The 19,206-nt window shown below is 41.5% G+C and overlaps 1 protein-coding gene across 15 annotated transcripts in view; it reads right to left on the bottom strand.

Annotated features, from left to right (window-relative positions):
• Positions 1–19,206, bottom strand: part of LOC141758360 (calcium/calmodulin-dependent protein kinase type II subunit gamma-like) — a 46,603-nt gene that overhangs the window by 18,652 nt on the left and 8,745 nt on the right. For all 15 annotated transcript variants that reach the window (XM_074619680.1, XM_074619679.1, XM_074619683.1 and 12 more), the window contains exons 3-12: positions 14,606–14,665; positions 9,740–9,794; positions 9,520–9,585; positions 6,719–6,791; positions 5,387–5,489; positions 4,487–4,570; positions 3,217–3,311; positions 2,518–2,640; positions 2,223–2,306; positions 713–755 (exon numbers count right to left, since the gene is read on the bottom strand). In XM_074619680.1, coding sequence (XP_074475781.1) covers positions 713–755; positions 2,223–2,306; positions 2,518–2,640; positions 3,217–3,311; positions 4,487–4,570; positions 5,387–5,489; positions 6,719–6,791; positions 9,520–9,585; positions 9,740–9,794; positions 14,606–14,665 — 786 coding nt within the window. The remainder of the gene's footprint in view (positions 1–712; positions 756–2,222; positions 2,307–2,517; positions 2,641–3,216; positions 3,312–4,486; positions 4,571–5,386; positions 5,490–6,718; positions 6,792–9,519; positions 9,586–9,739; positions 9,795–14,605; positions 14,666–19,206) is intronic.

Here is a 19,206-nt window from a genome sequence, read left to right as displayed (position 1 = left end):
CTATCTCACGCTGTTCAACCGTGGGCCTAGAGAGCTACAGGGTGTGCTGGCTGCAGCCCAGACTCATCACAAGGTTTGATAGGAACGGGCTAAAGCGAAGACGTGCACCCCTGTGGTTCCCTAGGCCCAGGGTTGAAATCATTAGCCATCGACTGGCCAATTACTTAGAGGCTGAGAACAAAGCTTGAACGAAAACAAGTCACTCTCAGCAGACGGAGATAAAAAAAAACACAGAATCTTAGCAGTCGCCTTGCCCCCAACATAAAAAATATCATAAAAGTCTAGGCTTCCCTCTCTCAAACATGCAAACGCTCCACGGGCAGCAGAAAAGAGACACACACACACGCACACACACACACACAAACACACAGGGAGAGAAACATTAGCATGAACATAACTGGCGCCCACATATGCATGAAAGAATATCACATATTAGCCTGCTCACATATATCAGGATGAATCATTATCAATACATTGCTTCTACCATGACTCCATGGAGCTTCATGTTTCAAATCAGTTTTAATGTTGTAAGCAAGTAAACTCCTGTGCACAAAAACATATTGTTATTTTGAAGATGAGTGGGTGAGTATGTGTGTGTGTATGTGTGTGTGGTGAGGGGGTTAAAAGAGGTGCAGAGGACTCTATCCACTCTCCTTCCGCCTCTCCCTCTGCATGTGCTACGTGGGAGGCTGAGGGCGAAGGGCACACCCACCTGAGAAGTTTCTGGACACCAGCATGGTGGTGAGAATGGCTCCCTGGAGGAGGAGACGAAGGAGGAGAGAGAGAGAGAGAGAAGTGAGGGAGGTATAATGAGTGCAAGGAGTTCTGTTTTATTTAACAGTTTTTTCTTCACTGCTCCGTATTCATCTCTAATGGGACAGTAATATTTTTATCTTCCTGCTTTTTTAACAGCAGCGTCTTCATCACAGTGCAGTTCTTTTCCAAATCCAGTCAAGGCTGAGTCTTTGTTTGTTCTGTCAAACAGTATCTAATTATTAAAAAACACATTTTAGTGATGAGATGCACCCTTAACTGTAAGTCTTCACATCTCCAAGTCCCATTACATATTCTTCTATGCAAATGAATTGAAATGATGTAACAAAAAAGAACTTGATCCATTAATTTGCATGTACGGCTGCGAATGCAAACTACAGCGACAGTATCGTTTGAATGTTTCAATACCGCTGCTGATACGATACTCTAGTGTCTGTTCCCATGCCAAAGCAATATTTTACTTTGAGAAATATATATATATTTTCTACAAAATATTTTTTTTTCCATTTAACAAAAGAAGCCAAGGTCATTTAAGAAATTGACCTGAATAAAATCCTCTAAAATTGGTACACATTTTATTTAAATCAGGAACTAATATCAAAGAATCGACCAGACATTTCATGCCAGCTTTTAGTCCTTCACAGATTTTGATACTCAATACCAGGGAGACTAATTTCTATATGGCAAAAGAAAGGTTAAATAAAATAAGTAAATGTACAAATAGTAATACTTTGTACAAGAGCGAAAGCTGAAGAAGCACATAATCGGGGGAAGGGATGTCACGATACCAGAAATTTAGTAGTCGATACCAATACCAGTGAAATTCTATGATTCCCTATACCAACTCGATACCACGGTAAAAAACAAATGGGAAACAATAAATCCCATGTACTTCCACATACACCTTTATTACTGTTTGCATACTGGTTTTTGTTAGGAAGTTAAACAGGTCATAGTTCCCTCTCTATTATTTATTTTATATCGCTGTGAAAATTTCTCCTTCAAACAACTGGATTTATTCAAGTGTCTCACCAAAAACTACATTTTGCCAGATTACATTTGAACACATCATGATAACGTTAGAATTTACCTTCGCCCAGTACTCAGTTTTACTGAGCAGAGCCTGAACGCATCACAATGGCACCCCCTTTGTTGAAATCTGCAGGACAAGAGCTAGTTAGCGTTAACTGTTAGCAGCCGGTAAGCAGCACAGCCCTGCATGGAGCTAACAGCTAACGTTAACTAGCTCTCGTCCTGATGATTTCAACATGGATTTGTTGTTTGAAATGAAGCATTATCAGGGAAAAAATAGGGTGCGTTCCCGTCGATAGTGAGTGACGCCCATAATTTTGGCATCGACTCTGTGCCGAAGTATCGGTTCTCGTGACATCCCTAATCCAGGGTGTCTTAAAACAGAAAGGTGGCAAATCAAAGTTTAAGATGATTACCTTGAGTTTTCGGCGAGCGTTGAACTTGCGGAGACACTCGACAGTTTCCTGTCTGTGCATCATGGAGGCCACTGTAGAACGGTGCTGCAGGAGGACAAAAACAAAGAATTAAACATATAAAGTCTCGGTGTTTGTGTGAATCTATCTGCACAGAATTATAATTATTTGAAGGTTATAACATAATAAATAAGTAGTGTGTGAGTATGTTTTATGTCCAGATATACTTATGCACACCTGTTTGTACCATCCTGTTTAATTCCAATAATTCTCTTAGGTGGGTTAGGTGAATACTTACGCAGACCCAAGGGTGTTTGAGGGCCTGTTCGGCAGTGATTCTCTTGGCCGGGTTAATGGTCAACATCTGGTTGATCAGGTTCTTTGCCTCTGGTGTCACTGTGTCCCACTCAGGTGACGGGAACTGGGAAAAAATGGAGAAAGTAGGAGCGACAGTTGGAAAAGGAAGCGAAGCAGATTGGAAACAACACATGTTTCCTGAAAGACTGGTTAGGAGTCTGCATGTTTCTGGCTAATCCACACCATCTGGGCACCAAGTCGTGAGTCGTTATTTGTCAAAACCAGGCCGATATGTGAACAAAACTGCTAATTTTCTTTTGGGATTAACAGAACACATGCTTCTGTTCCAGTTCTTGAAACCATTTTTTTTTTTATTAAGAGTAAATTCCCCACAAATAGGCTGCCTAAGACTTCCCCAGTCTCTCTGGAAACTGCAATGTGACTTGATTATCCAGAGACTGAGAAAGGAGGATACCCCCTCTCTGATTCTCTGTCTCTCTCATACAGTCTCTCTCTCCCTCATACACACACACACACACACCCCTCTGCAATGCGTCAGGGAGGCCCTGATAGGATCAATAGCTTTGGACCAGCTCTCAATTGGACACTATTAAACATTCAAAAACTGCTTAGCAAACCCCTGCACTGCACCCTTCACAAGTATACACCCAACACACACAAACACACACAGCACACTTACATCGTATGCCCCAGCTTTGATCTGCTGATAGAGTTTGTGTTGATCTTCATCCCAGAATGGAGGATATCCCACTAACAAGATATACAGAATAACACCTGACAGAATACAAAGTGAGAAAAATAGATCAAGTTACAATATTTGGGTTATTTTTCATTCAAATTAAGAAAGGCAATTTTATTTATCTAGCACATGTCAATACAAAAAAAATAGGGCGGTCAAAGTTACCGCGATAATAACGCGTTAACGCAAATTCGTTTTAACGCCACTATTTTTTTTAACGCAGTGACGCAATTGATTTATCGGAGGTTGCAGCGGGCTCAGTTTTAAAGCTAGAGTGAAGATATGGACATCATATGAAACTAGAAAACCTAATGAATTAATGTCATAATAGCTTGTCGCGAAGGAAGTTAAATAACGCTCTGAAATTGCACTAAGTTCTGGCGAGAAAAGACTGTCATGGCCATTTTCAAAGGGGTGAAAATGGGTTCTATGGGTACCCACGAGTCTCCCCTTTACAGACATGCCCACTTTATGATAATCACATGCAGTTTGGGGCAAGTCATAGTTAAGTCAGCACACTGACAGCTGTTGTTGCCTGTTGGGCTGCAGTTTGCCATGTTATGATTTGAGCATATTTTTTATGCAAAATGCAGTAACTGTGAGGGTTTCTGGACAATATTTGTCATTGTTTTGTGTTGTTAATTGATTTCCAATAACAAATATATAGATACATTTGCATAAAGCAGCATATTTGCCCACTCCCATGTTAATAAGAGTATTAAATACTTGACAAATCTCCCTTTCAGGTACATTTTGAACAGATAAAAATGTGTGATTAATCAAGATTAATCAAGATTAACTATGGACAATCATGCGATTAATCAAGATTAAATATTTTAAAACGACTGACAGCCCTAAAAAAACGCATTGTGCTTCACATTGAAATTCATGCAGCAAAATGTAACATTGACAATAAGTAGAGAGTACAGTATAGTGAATTAAATACAAGAAAATAAAACTCCTTTCTTTCTGAGAGAGACACTTGACCTAAGGCGTCATTTTTCTTTTCTCTGCCAGAGGTTTTCAAAAGTTATCCTGCCTCAGTTTTATTATTAACCGCTTACATTTTTAAAAAGAAAGTCTTTTGTAAGGCTCTCAAATTGGTTAATTTGACTAAAGAACAAACATGGCCACAGTCTGATGTTTCCCACCACTGCAAAGTAACAAGCTGCAACAAGTTTACTGCCCAAGAGTGAGGCTCAAGACTTACCGCAAGCCCATATGTCCACAGGCTTGCCGTAGGGGTCCTTCCTCAGGACTTCAGGGGATAGATAGCCAGGGGTGCCCGCAAACCCTGCCCGCCAGACAAACCACAAGACACAATTAACCGATGCCTTTTGTTATAATTCTGATGAAGGCTATTTTTGTGTAGCAATGTGAACGCTTCAGATGATGGTGATCTGTTGGACTCCAATGCAAGACCAGATTATGACAGTGTAGAGTCACAAGCAAATGCCCGTTAATCATCCCCGGCCCCACTGGAGAGTCAGCCAAATGCTGGCAGCTCGGCTGTTAGCCAAGACACAATGGCCCAAGCATGAACTGGACAGTGTCTGTGAGCCTCTTAGGCAATGCTCGCACAAATATTCTTTGGCTTCCAAGTGGGCGAGCGGATTTGTGTCTATAGACAGACTGAGGCTGTATTCGAAACTGACGAACGCAGTATGCAGTATACAGTACACACTGCGTTCCTGAGTAGTATGCAGTATGCAACGGTTTGTGGAGTTTCTAAACTCCGAAAACGGTGGAGCAAATGTTCGATTTGCCATCTAATATTGTAAAACTGTAAACATTCAAAATCTACACAGTTGATTTCTCGCATACTGGAGATTTGTTCCAAATCAGTATGACATCTGGGTACTTTTGGCATACTGCAGTTTTTGTTCGCATACTGCATACTACATGCTACATTTTGGCCGAATCAGTACGTACTACTAGTATAGTATGTGGTTTAGAATACACCCATACTGTATAAAAGAGGGCCTGTTCAGCAGTGATTCTTACAGTTAAACATAAAAACTATCAAGTGCTTAACTGCCAGATAGAATAACAGATCAGGTAATGGTCCAGCACATTTGTTATGTGTGTGTCACTGTTTATGTTTTCTTACCAAACCAAGCCTGCTGGTCTCCTTGCACTTCAATAGCAAGGCCAAAGTCTGCCAGCTTCACTGCAGCTCCCTTCATCTTACTGGCCAACAACAGGTTCTCAGGCTGAGACACACACACACACACACACACACACACACACACACACATGGTGAAGCAGAATGTATGACAAGAGATCAAGACAGTGAGAGACAGATAGTGACAGGCACTCTTCAGTAAAGCTCTTTCTTGGAAATATTTATATTTGATGTGTTCGACACAGCTCGTGTGGGGGTGGGGTAAAGGTGTGAGAAAGCGATGGAGAGACGGAGGATGTGGAGAGAGGGATGAGTGGTTGTGAATCTCCACAACGCCTTATATGGGCATGGGTTCGTAGCCATGGAAACCACTCGGGGAGTCATTTAGGCAGCGCTGCAGACTGCATGCTAAATGGAAAGTGTACTTAGCAAGAGGCGGCGTGTGTGGCAGCGTTCTAAATGGCCGTTGTTTGGGCAGTGGGACATAAATGGCCGCAGTAAAAAGCCCACTCAGGATAAAAGGCCAACAAATCAGACAGGCAGCGCTCGAGGTAATAGCGTTATTCTCCGACACAGAGCGTGCACACACATACAAAAGCCGCCCACACGTGTCTAAGACATCCCTTGAGGTTGTTGGTTTTTTTTCCCGGACCTTGCGGTCTCTGCTTGAGAAGGTACATTTCAACACATATTATTATTGTCCTTCCTACCAGGATTATTAACACCATCTTTAAGTGGGTTAAGGAGGAATCTGGAGGTAGCAGAGACGCTCTCTTCCTCTACTCTTTGAGCCTATCAGCAATTTGGGACAACTCAAGCCCCTCCCCCGCTGCTCCATGGGTGGGTGTGATGTCACATGGGTTGTCCTGGCAACTCCCGAGGTTCATCTATGCCTTCACCTCCTCCTCTCTCATAATAGACCCCTTCACAACAGTGCAAAGTGTGTGTTCATGTGCAGTTTGAGTCCTTGTCTTTTCCTTGCCATAGGTGAGAGACAAACCCCTCCACGTGATCGTGACTCACCACATCTGCGTGCTGCTCAACATGAACACACATGCACGCATGTGCGCACACACACAGGACACACAGATCTGGTCACGGACAGACAAAGATGACAGATATGAGAACAGATAGAGGGTAAAAGCAGTCGATGGGAGAGGGACGCGGGGAAAAAATAAAAGAGATAGAGGCAGAAATGCAGAGAGATAGAGATACAGAGAGGAGATGGAGCAACCGAGAGCCATCTGTGTGTTGCCATGGCCACGAGCAGAGGTGTGTGTGAGTGTGTGGTTGTCACGGCAACGGGCAGCTACTCACCTTGAGGTCTCTGTGCACAATATCATGCTGGTGGATATGATTGACACTCTCCAAGATCTGACTAATGCAATGACTACAGAGAGAGAAAGAAAAGGGGGACAAACAGAGAGAAAGACGTGTCAGTCGCTGCCCTTCATTACAAACAAAAAAAAACCATCACATATACTCCAATGGGACTTGTCATGTCAGAGTGTCATGGTCTGGTTATAAAACTGATGCGTTTCATTAGGAAGACAAACCTGACGTCATTCTTGTTCACTACGCTATTAATAACACAAAACTACAAATGTTGTGTACCGAATGTCATATTTTTACATACAAAGCTTCTATTGACATTTTCAAACTAAGCTTTGAATGTCTGTCGTCATATTCTATGACATCATCAGCCTAAAAAAGAAAAAAATAATCCTCGAACAAAATCCTCAATTTTAATAAAGAGATTCATCGGATTAAATTATTTCTTCTTATTTAATCAACTCTCTTTAATGAATATAACTCACTGTGTTTTGACCTCAGTGAAAATGATGCTTTTGAAAGGCTAAACGCCAACAAATATGGATTGAAGCAGAATATTTTTGTTAGATAAAAACATGTTGTGAATTTTGGAAATGATTACATCTATCCTTCAATACATTTTGACTTTTGGACTTTATAACGCTCTGGAGTTATTGGAAATGTTTGGATCACACGAGTCTGGAACAATCCTACGCAGCTACCACTGGAATGTAATACTACAAATAGTATAATATTAATTATATTAGTGTAGCCTGATCTTGATCTGCAACTGTGCAGAAATACCGGTTTAAACAGAATAGAAAAAAAACAAAAACTACACAGCATTCGAATGTTGATTTATAATTTGAATGTCAATGTTATAGAGCTGTCCTCGTCCAAAGAAATTCTTAGTCAACTAATACTCATAGGTTTTTGTCAGCTAATCGATTAGTTGATTTAATCAACAGATCTGTGAAACTGTGAAATTAGTTTCTCCACACAGAATCACAAAAAAGCACCACTTTAAATCTTGTGTTTACCAGAGATGTGCTCATAAGTTTCAAGTCATTCAGCATGAAAAAAGCATAAAAAAACAAATAATTGACTAAAGAAATATTAGTGGACTAAGACCAAAACGTCAACTAATCGATTAAGAGGGGGCAGCCCTACATTATGAATGGAGTTTCGAAGCTTTGAATTATTCGGTACAGCCCTAATATATATATAGATACATACAGTAGCAGTGTTAAAACATAAACCTTTTAAATTCAGGATGTAGAGCTGAAACAATCTGATGACAGGAAATTAACCATTTTGATCATAGTTTATTTGTTTAAGCCATTTTCCAGGCAAAAACACCTGGTCACAGCTCCTTAAATGTGAGGTTTTGCTGATTTCCTGGTTTTAAATAATAGGAAACTGAATATTTTTGGGTTGTTAAATGATGGTCGGACAAAAAAATCATTATGATGATGTCACTATGGGCTTTAGGAAATTGTTACGGGCATTTTCTTTTGCAATTTTGGGACATTTTATACACCTAAAGATAAGAATAATCAGTAGATTATGAAAATAATTGCTTAAAAACATGTGAAAAATCACCTCTATTACATTCTAAGACAGCGGCGGTTAAACTTAAGTTGCATAACAAACATTTACTATACAATCCTTATTATTTTTCAAAGACATAATCAAGGTACTGTAGTTTAAACAATCAATACTAAAGAACATGTGTGGGAGGCCTTCCACCACACAGTCAATAAATCTCCATCCCAGTAGCAATTTTAATAATGGGGGCGGCAATTCAGCTGCTACTAATACCATTATTTCTCTATTCTGGCTGGTGAGCATGTTTTCACACTAGCCTGGTGAGTGTGTTGGCTCATGATGGCTCTTGTAAAATTTGCCTGCAAGCCAGTACCCGACCACCTTATTACTGTCCTACACACTGTGGTGTCAGGCTCCACGATGCCACTATTTGAGGATCGTGTTCATGTCACGTCTCTGGAAAGGTTAATGGGTCAAAGGTCGGGCCCAGCTAGAGAGAGGCTTAATCCATGTGGGTCAGTTTGTGTATGTGTGTGTGTGTGTGTGCGTGTGTGCGTGTGTGTGTGTGTGTGTGTGTGTGGGGGGGGATGCAGGCGTTTGTGCCTTTCCAAAGCCCCCTCCCTGTGTGTGCATGAACAGACAAAGACCCATAATCCAATTGTACAACAGACTTCATAAGCTGCACACCACGCAGCCACGGGGAAAAGGGAGGGGAACTCTGAGAAGGAGGAAGTAGTGAGGAAGGAGAGAAAGCTTAAACGTCAACAAAGTGTCAGAAAATAATGTAAAACGCACAATACAATTCCACAGAAGCCAAGGGGACGTCTTCAAATTGCTTGTTTTGTCCAATCAACAGCCCAACGCCCAAGGATATTCAATGTACAATAATATAACACAGATTTAAAGCAGCAAATCTTCACATTTGAGAAGCAAAAAACAGCATTTTTTAAGGCATTTTTGCCGAAAGAAAGAATGAGTCGCTTGATTGTTTCAGTGCTTCTTCAATGTAGCGGGAGGATGGAGAGCGACGCATGTGGCGAACAAGTATATCGATGCACTTGTAGACGGGGGGGGGGGGGGGAGGGGATGCAATTTGCTGACAAGAACACAAGCAAACCAATTATATCCACCCCTGTGTGCCTGCGTATTCACACTCGCATTAAAGTGAGTATTCATATATTTAATGGGATTACTTTGTATGTTTGCAGCAGAGTGCATGTGTGCATTATGTTCGGAGCAGTTCCATATGAAGCGCTTACCTGGCATCAGCCTCACTGTAGTACTCCCTGGCTACAATGTCTTCAAAAAGCTCTCCTCCTGTCACCCTGGGAGGGGGAGGGAGGGAAAGAAAAGGGGGAGGAAAGCAAGAAAGAAAGACGGAGGAGGCAAGAGAGAGAGAAGTCGGTTAGCATACACAAACGAACCGCAGCCACACGCATGGATGAAATGTCACTGTGTGTGTGTTCAGAATATACTCACAGGTCAAAGACGAGGTAATGAAAGCCTTCCTCTGAAATGCTGTCATGGAGTCTCACTGCAAGAGAGATGGTGGGCAGTGAGACAGAGATATAAAGACAGGAGTAAGGTTAAAAAAATAGAATTACTGCAATGTTTTGACTGTTAAACCTCCCCAGAAACTGGGGCGATTAAATGCAAAAATATCTGAAAACAGAAATGGACCAAAGGCAGAGCTAGAGAAATGAAAGTCAACTATGTGACGTATTGCGTTTTTTCTCACCGCAGTGATGTCAGCGCATCCAGTGATTTGGCAATTAACTGCCATTTAATTAAACTTCGCACTCTCTATGATTATTGAAACTGAACGTCAGTGTTGGGGATGCATTTTGTTTGGGGTCAATTTACCGGTCGTGTAAAATGCATCTTTGAATTGAACACTATTTATATGGCAAATTTCTGTACGGCTGGGATAACTGCACTTAAGCCAAACGTTCATCATCAACTGTGATTGTGGCTCGTGGTCTGGCACAACATGAGTGATATTCTATGTAGGCTTGCCGCGGTAGTCTATGTTACTGGTGTTACACGGTGTTTGGGAATACACCGATAATCTAATTTACCCACCGCCCCCACAATCGTTTTGCTTTTCTTTATAGAAATAAAACCCGTTTAGGTCATTTTCGCGTATCAGAGCCGGGTTATCAATACATATATATAATATTTCGGATTTAAACCCATTGCTATATGGCAACCAACATTAGGCATTCGGCGTGCGGAAGACTGAGCGGTCACAGTCTGTGTGCAGCGCCAGGTGGAAACCTGAGACCTCACAGCGAAAGCTCGACCGGAGAGGCCAGACACACAGCCATCCACCGTTAAAGATCAAAGTAAGCGCTCTACATTTATTGATAGGAGTGTAACGATTCATCTACTATATTGATGTATCGATTAATATTCCTACAATCCCACTACATCTATAGGTACTCGGCAACATATCATAATGAACGTGAACAGCGAAGATGGTCATTGTTAGTGCTCACAGCTGTCAAGCTAGCAGCTTGTGAAAGACTCACGTGACGTGCAACGAGTGCATGGGCAGGTAGGCAGGTTGCCTTATTCGGCCCAAATGAAATGATTGGACGGGTTTATTACAGTCCTGCGACTGCCACAGATACCGGATCTTTTCTTTTTTTTGTCAGAGCATTTGATTTATTGATTGCTGTCTGGATGTAATGAGAATTTCAATTAAGATAACAAAAAAAAATAAAATCTTTTCCAACCCTTCCTTTAAACACTGGTATCAGATCGGTTCTCAGTAACAGCCGATAACCAAAGCCCAGGTATCTTATCAGGACTGAAAAAGTCAGATCGGTGCATCCTTAGTCTTAACGATTAGGATCCTCGGACACCCCTATATGGGGGTATTTTGCATGACCCAATCGGTAGTTACCGAGTACCTGTCATCAGTGAACACAAAAGCTGATGTAACAGTTACTGAGGAGTTAACTTAGTGTTTGTCAAGTGGATCAAAGAAACAGGGAGATTTATGAACTGTTATTTTGTAGGTCCACTTACAGAAACCTGTATAGCTATGTTTTTGTGGCAGTTTTTCCCCTGCTCTGGTACATTTTTAATTCTGTGTACGAAGCTCTGATTGGCTACCAGGGAAATAGCCGTCAAAGAGCACAACATGAGACCTATGTGAATAACTGAAAGAGCAAATTGCAGATGTGGGCAGCGATTCAGAGGTCTGGGATCAGGCTAGGAAATGTTATGTTTAGAAAAGAAAGAATTAAATAAAAACATAAGTGCTTGTTACCAGTAATGTTTCCTGATTACTGATGGAGATAAGTGAGTGCTTGGTCGGGAACAGAAAAAAAATAAAGTGGTGATTACTGTAATGAGCTCATATTACCACGATACTGCGGTTATGCGGTAACCATCCCGGCCCTACTGTCAATATAACAGAACAGCAGCAGAATGACAAAGCAGGATGGAGGCAGCAGGAGCCAGGCGTTAGAGGATGGGCCTGAGATGCAGCTTAGGTTTAGTGTTGAGGAGACACAGTTATCGTTATGTAAAATGAATATCAGTTGTATAATAAGATGAAGTAGGATGGCCCTGCAGCAAGAAACAAGAGCGACTGCTCTTTCCTCCTCCTCCCATCTTCTCGCTCTCCCTCCATCTGTCTCCTACTCCTCCTGCTTTCGTCTCTCCATCTGTCTCTTTTTTTTTGTGCCCTCTTTTGTCCAAAGTTTGAATGCAGACGATGCCAAAATATGTCAAAAAAGGAGAAAGGACGAGAGAGAGAGAGAGAGAGAGAGGGAGAGAGGGAGGGAGAGAGAGAGAGAGAGAGAGAGAGAGAGAGAGAGAGAGAGAAAAATCCATACAGAGAGAGAGGAAGAGAACAGGAAAAGTAGGCGAGGGGCGAATGAGTGCCTGGGGGGGCTGACAGAAAACTAGGACACGAGGAAAAGAGAAATAAGAAGGACTGTAGTGGGAAAGGTGTCATTGATTTTGTCATATCTCCCCTTTCTGCCCTTTAACACCCATCTCCTCTAGACATCTCAATTAGAGCAGCACAATGCATTTCATTTTCTAACCATCACTGCAATACAAATTTCCCACAATTAGCACGTTGTTACAGGCTGTGATGATCAAGAGTAATAAAACCAGAAAGTCAAGAAAGCAGACGCAAACATGTCTGACACAGAAAACTTGTCATCTCAGCCGACGGAGCAGAGATCTGTCATCAGCAAGAGGAAGATAACCTTCTGTCACCTCTCGCTCTGACTGGGTTTACTCATTATGTGTTTAAAGGCAATACTGGTGATGTCATCCATGTCTCTTTTTGTTTCTGTTGTCACGACAACTGCACAACTGATCTGAACAAGATTCACAAAATTATAACCATGGCGAGCAGTCCTGAGCTGTTAGCATCTTGATAGGGGTGGGCGATATGACCTAAAATGTATATCATGGTATTTCTGTTGGTTTTTGTGGTGACTGTATTATATTAGAAAAAAATTAATAATCTACTCAAAACATGATTCTACCTCTTTTCTTTATATTGGCAATATAAGGGGACATATCTTAAGAAAGAATACATTTTTTTTCTATTTTTTTTAAAACAGATGTGTTTATTGGCTCCAAATAAGATTGAAAATGAGGTATAAGCCTACATGTGTTTTGGAAGGAGTAGTCTGCCGCATGATGTAAATGTAATGGGATTCATTCAGAGTTAATAATAACAGTCATGCGGTTGTTTTGAGTTGTGAGTGAACTGTAGCTGACTGCTGAGCAACCTGGATTGCATTAATAAAGAATATTTGGGGGGAAAAAGTTATTTTTTTCACATATTTACTGTTTTATTATTTCAAATTTCACCACAGCCAAACTGGGGATTACATTACATTTAAAAGAAATTACATCTTTGAAGAAACCACAAGCTGACATAACCTTTAACATCTTAATGCACATGAAGAAAGTGTTAAAATATACAGCGTTGGACCAGAAGACACATCGACCGTGAGCAGCGCGGCTCGGCTGCGGGCGGCTCATCTAGAGATTCGCCACGTGTTGCCTATTTCTTCCTGTGTGATGCGCGCGGTTCTTTGCAAAAATACAGCGCGAAAATGAGCTGTTGATGGCTGGCAGTAGCAGCTCTGCAGCAGCAATGCTGTCTGTGTGGACGCCACACACGTACAAGCCGTGCAGTGGTTGCAGTCGCGCTGCTCACCCGGGCTGCTCAAAATCCATATCGTGGCTAAACGTGACACCGGTGACGGAGATGAAACCGGTATACCGCCCACCCCTACTAAGTAGTAATGTTGAAATCAAACAGTGATGCAAGCCATTATTTCTGCTGTACAACAGACTCTGTACCATTTTTTGTGGTCAAGAGATATTTTGGTACGTTTATGTACCTACTATTATATTGATCATTAATTAAGACTTGTGCCGATTGGCGACCACATCGACTACTGACAATTACAGAGATGATTAAAGGAACTAAATTGTTAAAGAAAATCTAAAATCTGCTCCTTACTGTGTATTTACTGGAGATGTTCCTGGTGGAGTGGTGAAGATGATCACTGTTAATCAGCACAAGTGACCCTGCTCCTTAATTTAAAACAACCCATTTGGCAATCCTGACAATGGCGCTGTGCAATCTGATAAACCCCTGCATCTCTATTCTCTATATATATATATATGCCTGCTCACCAAAGCTTTGCTCTGTGCAACCATGTCCATAGTTGACAGCAGCTGCAAAATCTGCTATACTGACATTTAAAATGAGTGATCACTGGGAAAGTTAGAGCATCTTTTTAGACTCGATGACTTGATAAATGGAAATAAAAAGTACACCCATTGTTATCCACACACTGTTAATTAGCTCAGTATATTATAAATTAGGGCTACTCCCTCTTAAGCCCCAGACACATCAACCCGACATCAGAGAACTAGCGGCGATGAAGGCCGCTTGTTGCGTCGCCTTTGTTTTGGCCGACAAGTTGCCCTCCAACACACCGCAAAGACTACAGCCGACGGCCGGTTACAACGTACGTTCTACGCCTATTACAATTAGAATATGTGAGTGTACATCTTAATTTAAACTCAAGGTCCAATTCCCTTTTAGATTTTTTTTATCAAAATACTGTTTCCAAGGTCAAGGATGAACTTTCATGCTTAACATATTCATTTTGATTAACAATATTTGGGAAACTCTCTCTCTTACAGACTCACAATATCAGCATAGCATTATCCTAAAATGTCACGCCAGCACCAGTATTGCTGCACTCCCACTGAAGAATCTTATCCTGTGAGCATGAGCGACAATCCAGAGCCACACACATTACACATCAGGTCACGTGCACAGAAACTCACCGATGTTGGGGTGCTTCAGCAGACGGCAGATACGAGCCTCTCTCTCAAGCTTCTGATGGTCTGAGGAGAGAAGAGTTAAAGAAGAGTTAAATCACAGAGCAGGAAAGTGTTGGTGCATCGTTACCTGGTCAAACAGTGTGCAGTAGCTGGTTTTAAAACATACAATAATAGATAATAAGATACAATTTTTTAGTAAATTAGCATTTATGCTTTTCCTTTGTGGTGCTTGACAAAATAAATGCTGTAAACGGCTACGAACACAGGAAAGGTGTGATACAGCGTGGGGGTATGCCACAAACATCCCCGCCTGAATCAAAACAGGGACATTGCGTTTCTGTGGTATGGGTCTTAACCTCGGGGCCACCTCTGAGCTCCCCCCGTCAGCTATGTTCTCTTTTAATATCCATGGTCAGCTCCATCGGGGCCGTTTGAATGCATTTAACATGAATGTCAGTATATGGGTGCTCTACAGTTGTAGCGTTGGCCGATTTGACCACGGAGATGAGTGACGGCTGGCTTGTCTGCACGCTACCGCAATACGATAACGTTTCCTGTCCGTGACAGAGTTAGCATGCAGCTTTAGCCATGATGTTTAGCTCTGCTTTTCCTGGCAATGTGTGAAACCCAAAGTGTTTCCATACTTTACTGTATGTGTAGTGTTTACCACTTTGGATTTAACATGCGAGTGTGCAGGTCGTATCTACGCGAACCTCCCACCATTTTCTACTTTGTCGTTTAGGCTGCGGTGTGTTTTGGTGACGGATACGGAACAGATCCGACGTCACGTTACTCAGACTACAAAAATAAAAGCAGCTTCCTTTCTTCCACCTCTGCTTAGACTCAAATGAAGCAAATATTCTGGCATTAAAAAATACATTTCAAAATCATAAAAAAAATAAAAATGAACCGCAATACATAGGTGAATTGATTTTTTCCCACCCCTAGTAACATTTGCTTTTTATTGAGGCTATCAGACATGTCCCCAATAATGTTTTTCAATCAGAGAAGAAGTTGTACGTGTGACAATTAATCACAAATAAAGATTTCACACACAGTGTCTGCACCATACTACAACAACAGCTGTCAGTGTGTCAGTGTGCTGACTTGACTATGACTTGCCCCAAACTGCATGTGATGATCATAAAGTGGGCATGTCTGTAAAGGGGAGACTCGTGGGTACCCATAGAACCCATTTTCATTCACATATCTGGAGGTCAGAGGTCAAGGGACCCCTTTGAAAATGGCCATGACAGTTTTTTAAAGAAATTAGTGTCGTTAAAACCAATTTGCATTAACATGCTATCGCGTTAACTTTGACGGCCCTAGTCACAAACAAAAGAAAATCATCCAGTTAAATGAAGTATACGACTGCAAATATTTAAAAAAGGTATGAGGTTACTTGTCACAGATAAAGATTTGTTTTGTGTGCGCAAATGCAAATGTTGTAGGCACTAACCTATACAGTCGTTCAAGCCCAGTGGCTGCATTTGCCTCTGACAGGTAACAGTCACAAGGTGCATTTAAGCAGAGCTCCACTGACCACAGGTATGGTTTTATTTAAGGTTATTAAACTGCTGGTGGAAATTAATGAGGCTAGTGCAAACGATTATGTGCATGTGTGCAAAGGAGCTAGTGTGAAACCCAGTTATACAACACTGGAGTGTTTGCATTTCTCCTGGGAGGGGAAGCTAGCAAGAACACACACACACACACACCTCATGTCCAAACCAACATCCTTGTTTGAGGATTTTACTGATCCTGTAGCAGTATTTGTGCGCACACATGCCTGCGTTTATACAAGATGTTGGCGTGTCAACCACATGGCTCTGTTAAAACTACTCCCACCCATCGTTTGAGGTCAGAGGTGAATCGGGGCAACTGCAGTGAAGATCCAGTATGACTCAGTGTGTGTACATGTGTGTGTTACCACTGTGGTGAAGCCAACTCAACACCACAGCTCCGTAGCGATTACACCACACAGAGGCAGCCTCACTAAGATTTGCATTCATTTCCCCAGTGCGGCAACGGCGTCAGATAAAATTCACATGCTGTTGCTGAGCAATCAACTATCGATGTACCCAACTGTTCTTCTGCAACTGCAATACAGTACGTACAGGCATAATGTAAGAGCACGTTAGAAAAAGCAGCACCACTTTCTGCATCCTCTCTGCATCCTTCTTCGCCAACTTGTTGCCAACTAGTTTTAAAGCCGCAGTTTTGAAGCCCTCCCGACGCGATGCTACACCCTCCACGTCTACCTTCCACTAACCTCCCTGCAGGTGTAGATTTCCCTCATCTGAGAGAAAGCGAGTGAATAAGGGAGAGACCTGAACCTCCTTCTAATTACACTAGTGACGCAGGACTGAGAGACAGACAGAGAGAAGGAGGGAGGATTACATGGAACGTCCATTTGCTAGAAGAGGATCACAGCTCCCCTGTGCGTGTGTGTGTGTTTGTGTATAGCCGTCTACCCTGGTGCAGTGTCACTGCAGCACTCACTAATTCATTCAATCTCCTTATTTGTTGGTGCGAGAGTGTGTGGTAGAAGAAGACAGGAAAGAGAGGGCTGGAGGGTAATTACTGGCACTTCCTGCTGCTCTCTAATTGGCCATCTGCTTTGCCATGGGGCGGGCCCACAGCCATCTTACATCAGCTGAGGATGGAGAGGGCCCGACACACATGCACACAAACACATGCACACAAACCCCCCCTCTCTGCCACACATGACAATCTGATTGAAGGCTCGAGGATCCAGTTCAGTCTGTTTCAGGCAAGTTTACATCCAAACTGTTCGGACTGGGAAATACTGATAAAAATCAAACACAACTTTATTATCTAGCGCTTCAATATTGACAATGTGACGGTATTTTAGGGGGCGAGTACAAATGTTTTCAGAGGATATTTAACAAAGATGGCTCAACAATACCACATTTTTTTCCACCAACACAGCATTGAAATCGCAGTGCAATACTCTGTGTAACATTTCGAGGGATCTATTGGCAGAAATTGGAATATAATATTAATAAGTATGTTTTCTTCAGTGTATAATCACCTAAAAATAAGAATCAAGTTTTCGTTACCTAAAATTTGACATTTATATCTAAATACGGAGCGGGCAGTGCTGGACAAGTTACTCAGGAAATGTAATAAGTTACTTTTTACTCTTTTAAAAAGTAATATTACTTTACTTATTATTTGCTACTACGCGACAACGCATTAACGCAAATTAGTTTTAATGTCACTAATTTCTTTAACGTATCGATGCAACTTGAGATTTTTAGGTTGTAGCGGGTTCAATTTTAAAGCTACAGTGACGATACTGGCATCATATAAGGAATCCATCGGTACCAACCATGTCATACTCGTTTGAAGCGTGAAAGAGGTTAAATAATGCTCCAAATTTGCACTAAATTTTGGCGAGGAAAAACTGGCATGGCCATTTTTAAAAGGGGTCCCTTGACCTCTGACTTCAAGATATGTGAATGAAAATGGGTTCTATGGGTACCCACGAGTCTCCCCTTTACAGGTATGATCACTTTATGATAATCACATGCAGTTTGGGGCAAGTCATAGTCAAGTCAGCACACTGACAGCTGTTGTTGCCTGTTGGGCTGCAGTTTGTCATATTAAGATTTGAGCATATTTTTTTAAATGAAGTACCTGTGAGGGTTTCTAGACAATTTGTCATAATTTTGTGTTGTTAATAGATTTCCAATAATAAATATATACATACATTTGCATACTTGCGACCAAAAGTAATTAGTTACCTTACTTGTTATTACTGTATTACTTTCGCTCCCTTCACCCTTTTTGCACGTTGAGCTGCTGCACATACATGAACCAAAATAGAAGGTACTCACAGTCATGTGCCTAAAAGACCTAGCACCTTGTGCTTGGCATTTATCATTCCAATTTCAACTGAGGGTGCAGAACTAGGGCTGCTCCATTATGGCAAAATTCCTAATCATGATTATTTTGGTCAATATTGAGATCACAATCATTTAACACAATGACTCATTGACTTTGGAAACATTAAAAAAAGTCACACCCACGAAGCATGGAAAGCGAGAGTGTCATTGTGAAGCAGAATCCCACACAATAAGTATTTTAAGTCGATTATATTGATTACATAATCGTTGGAAGCTAAAATCGGAATTGAAATTCGATTAATTGCACAGCCCTATGCAGAACATTAAACTGAGTGTGCAATGAATGCTTTTGCACCCTTGTAGAACCGGACCTGTCTCCTCCTCTACCCCAGGGCATTGTCAGCTTGAAAGTTCAATAAAAAGTTCACCAAAGTTCAACTTGATGCGATGAATACCGACCTGCATTCCCGTCATCGCAACAAAAGCCTACCTGGCACACAAAAAAAAGTGTTCTGGTGACGCAGTAACACAGCGTTACTTAAATTAATAACTGAAATAATTACTGTTTTGGAAATTGTAATCCCTTACACTACTCGTTACTGCACCTTTAAGATCTAGCTGTTGTGAGAAACCGTTCATATGCACTTTACCTCAGACAGCCATTAAACAAACCTGTTTATGTCGTTTTGCTTTCGCTAGAAGGTAGCTCACTTGCTCGGCAATAACAGTCTA

The sequence above is a fragment of the Sebastes fasciatus genome, chromosome 20 (assembly GCF_043250625.1).
Source record: "Sebastes fasciatus isolate fSebFas1 chromosome 20, fSebFas1.pri, whole genome shotgun sequence".
NCBI lineage: Eukaryota > Metazoa > Chordata > Actinopteri > Perciformes > Sebastidae > Sebastes > Sebastes fasciatus.
This window is presented reverse-complemented; position numbering and strand designations above follow the sequence as displayed.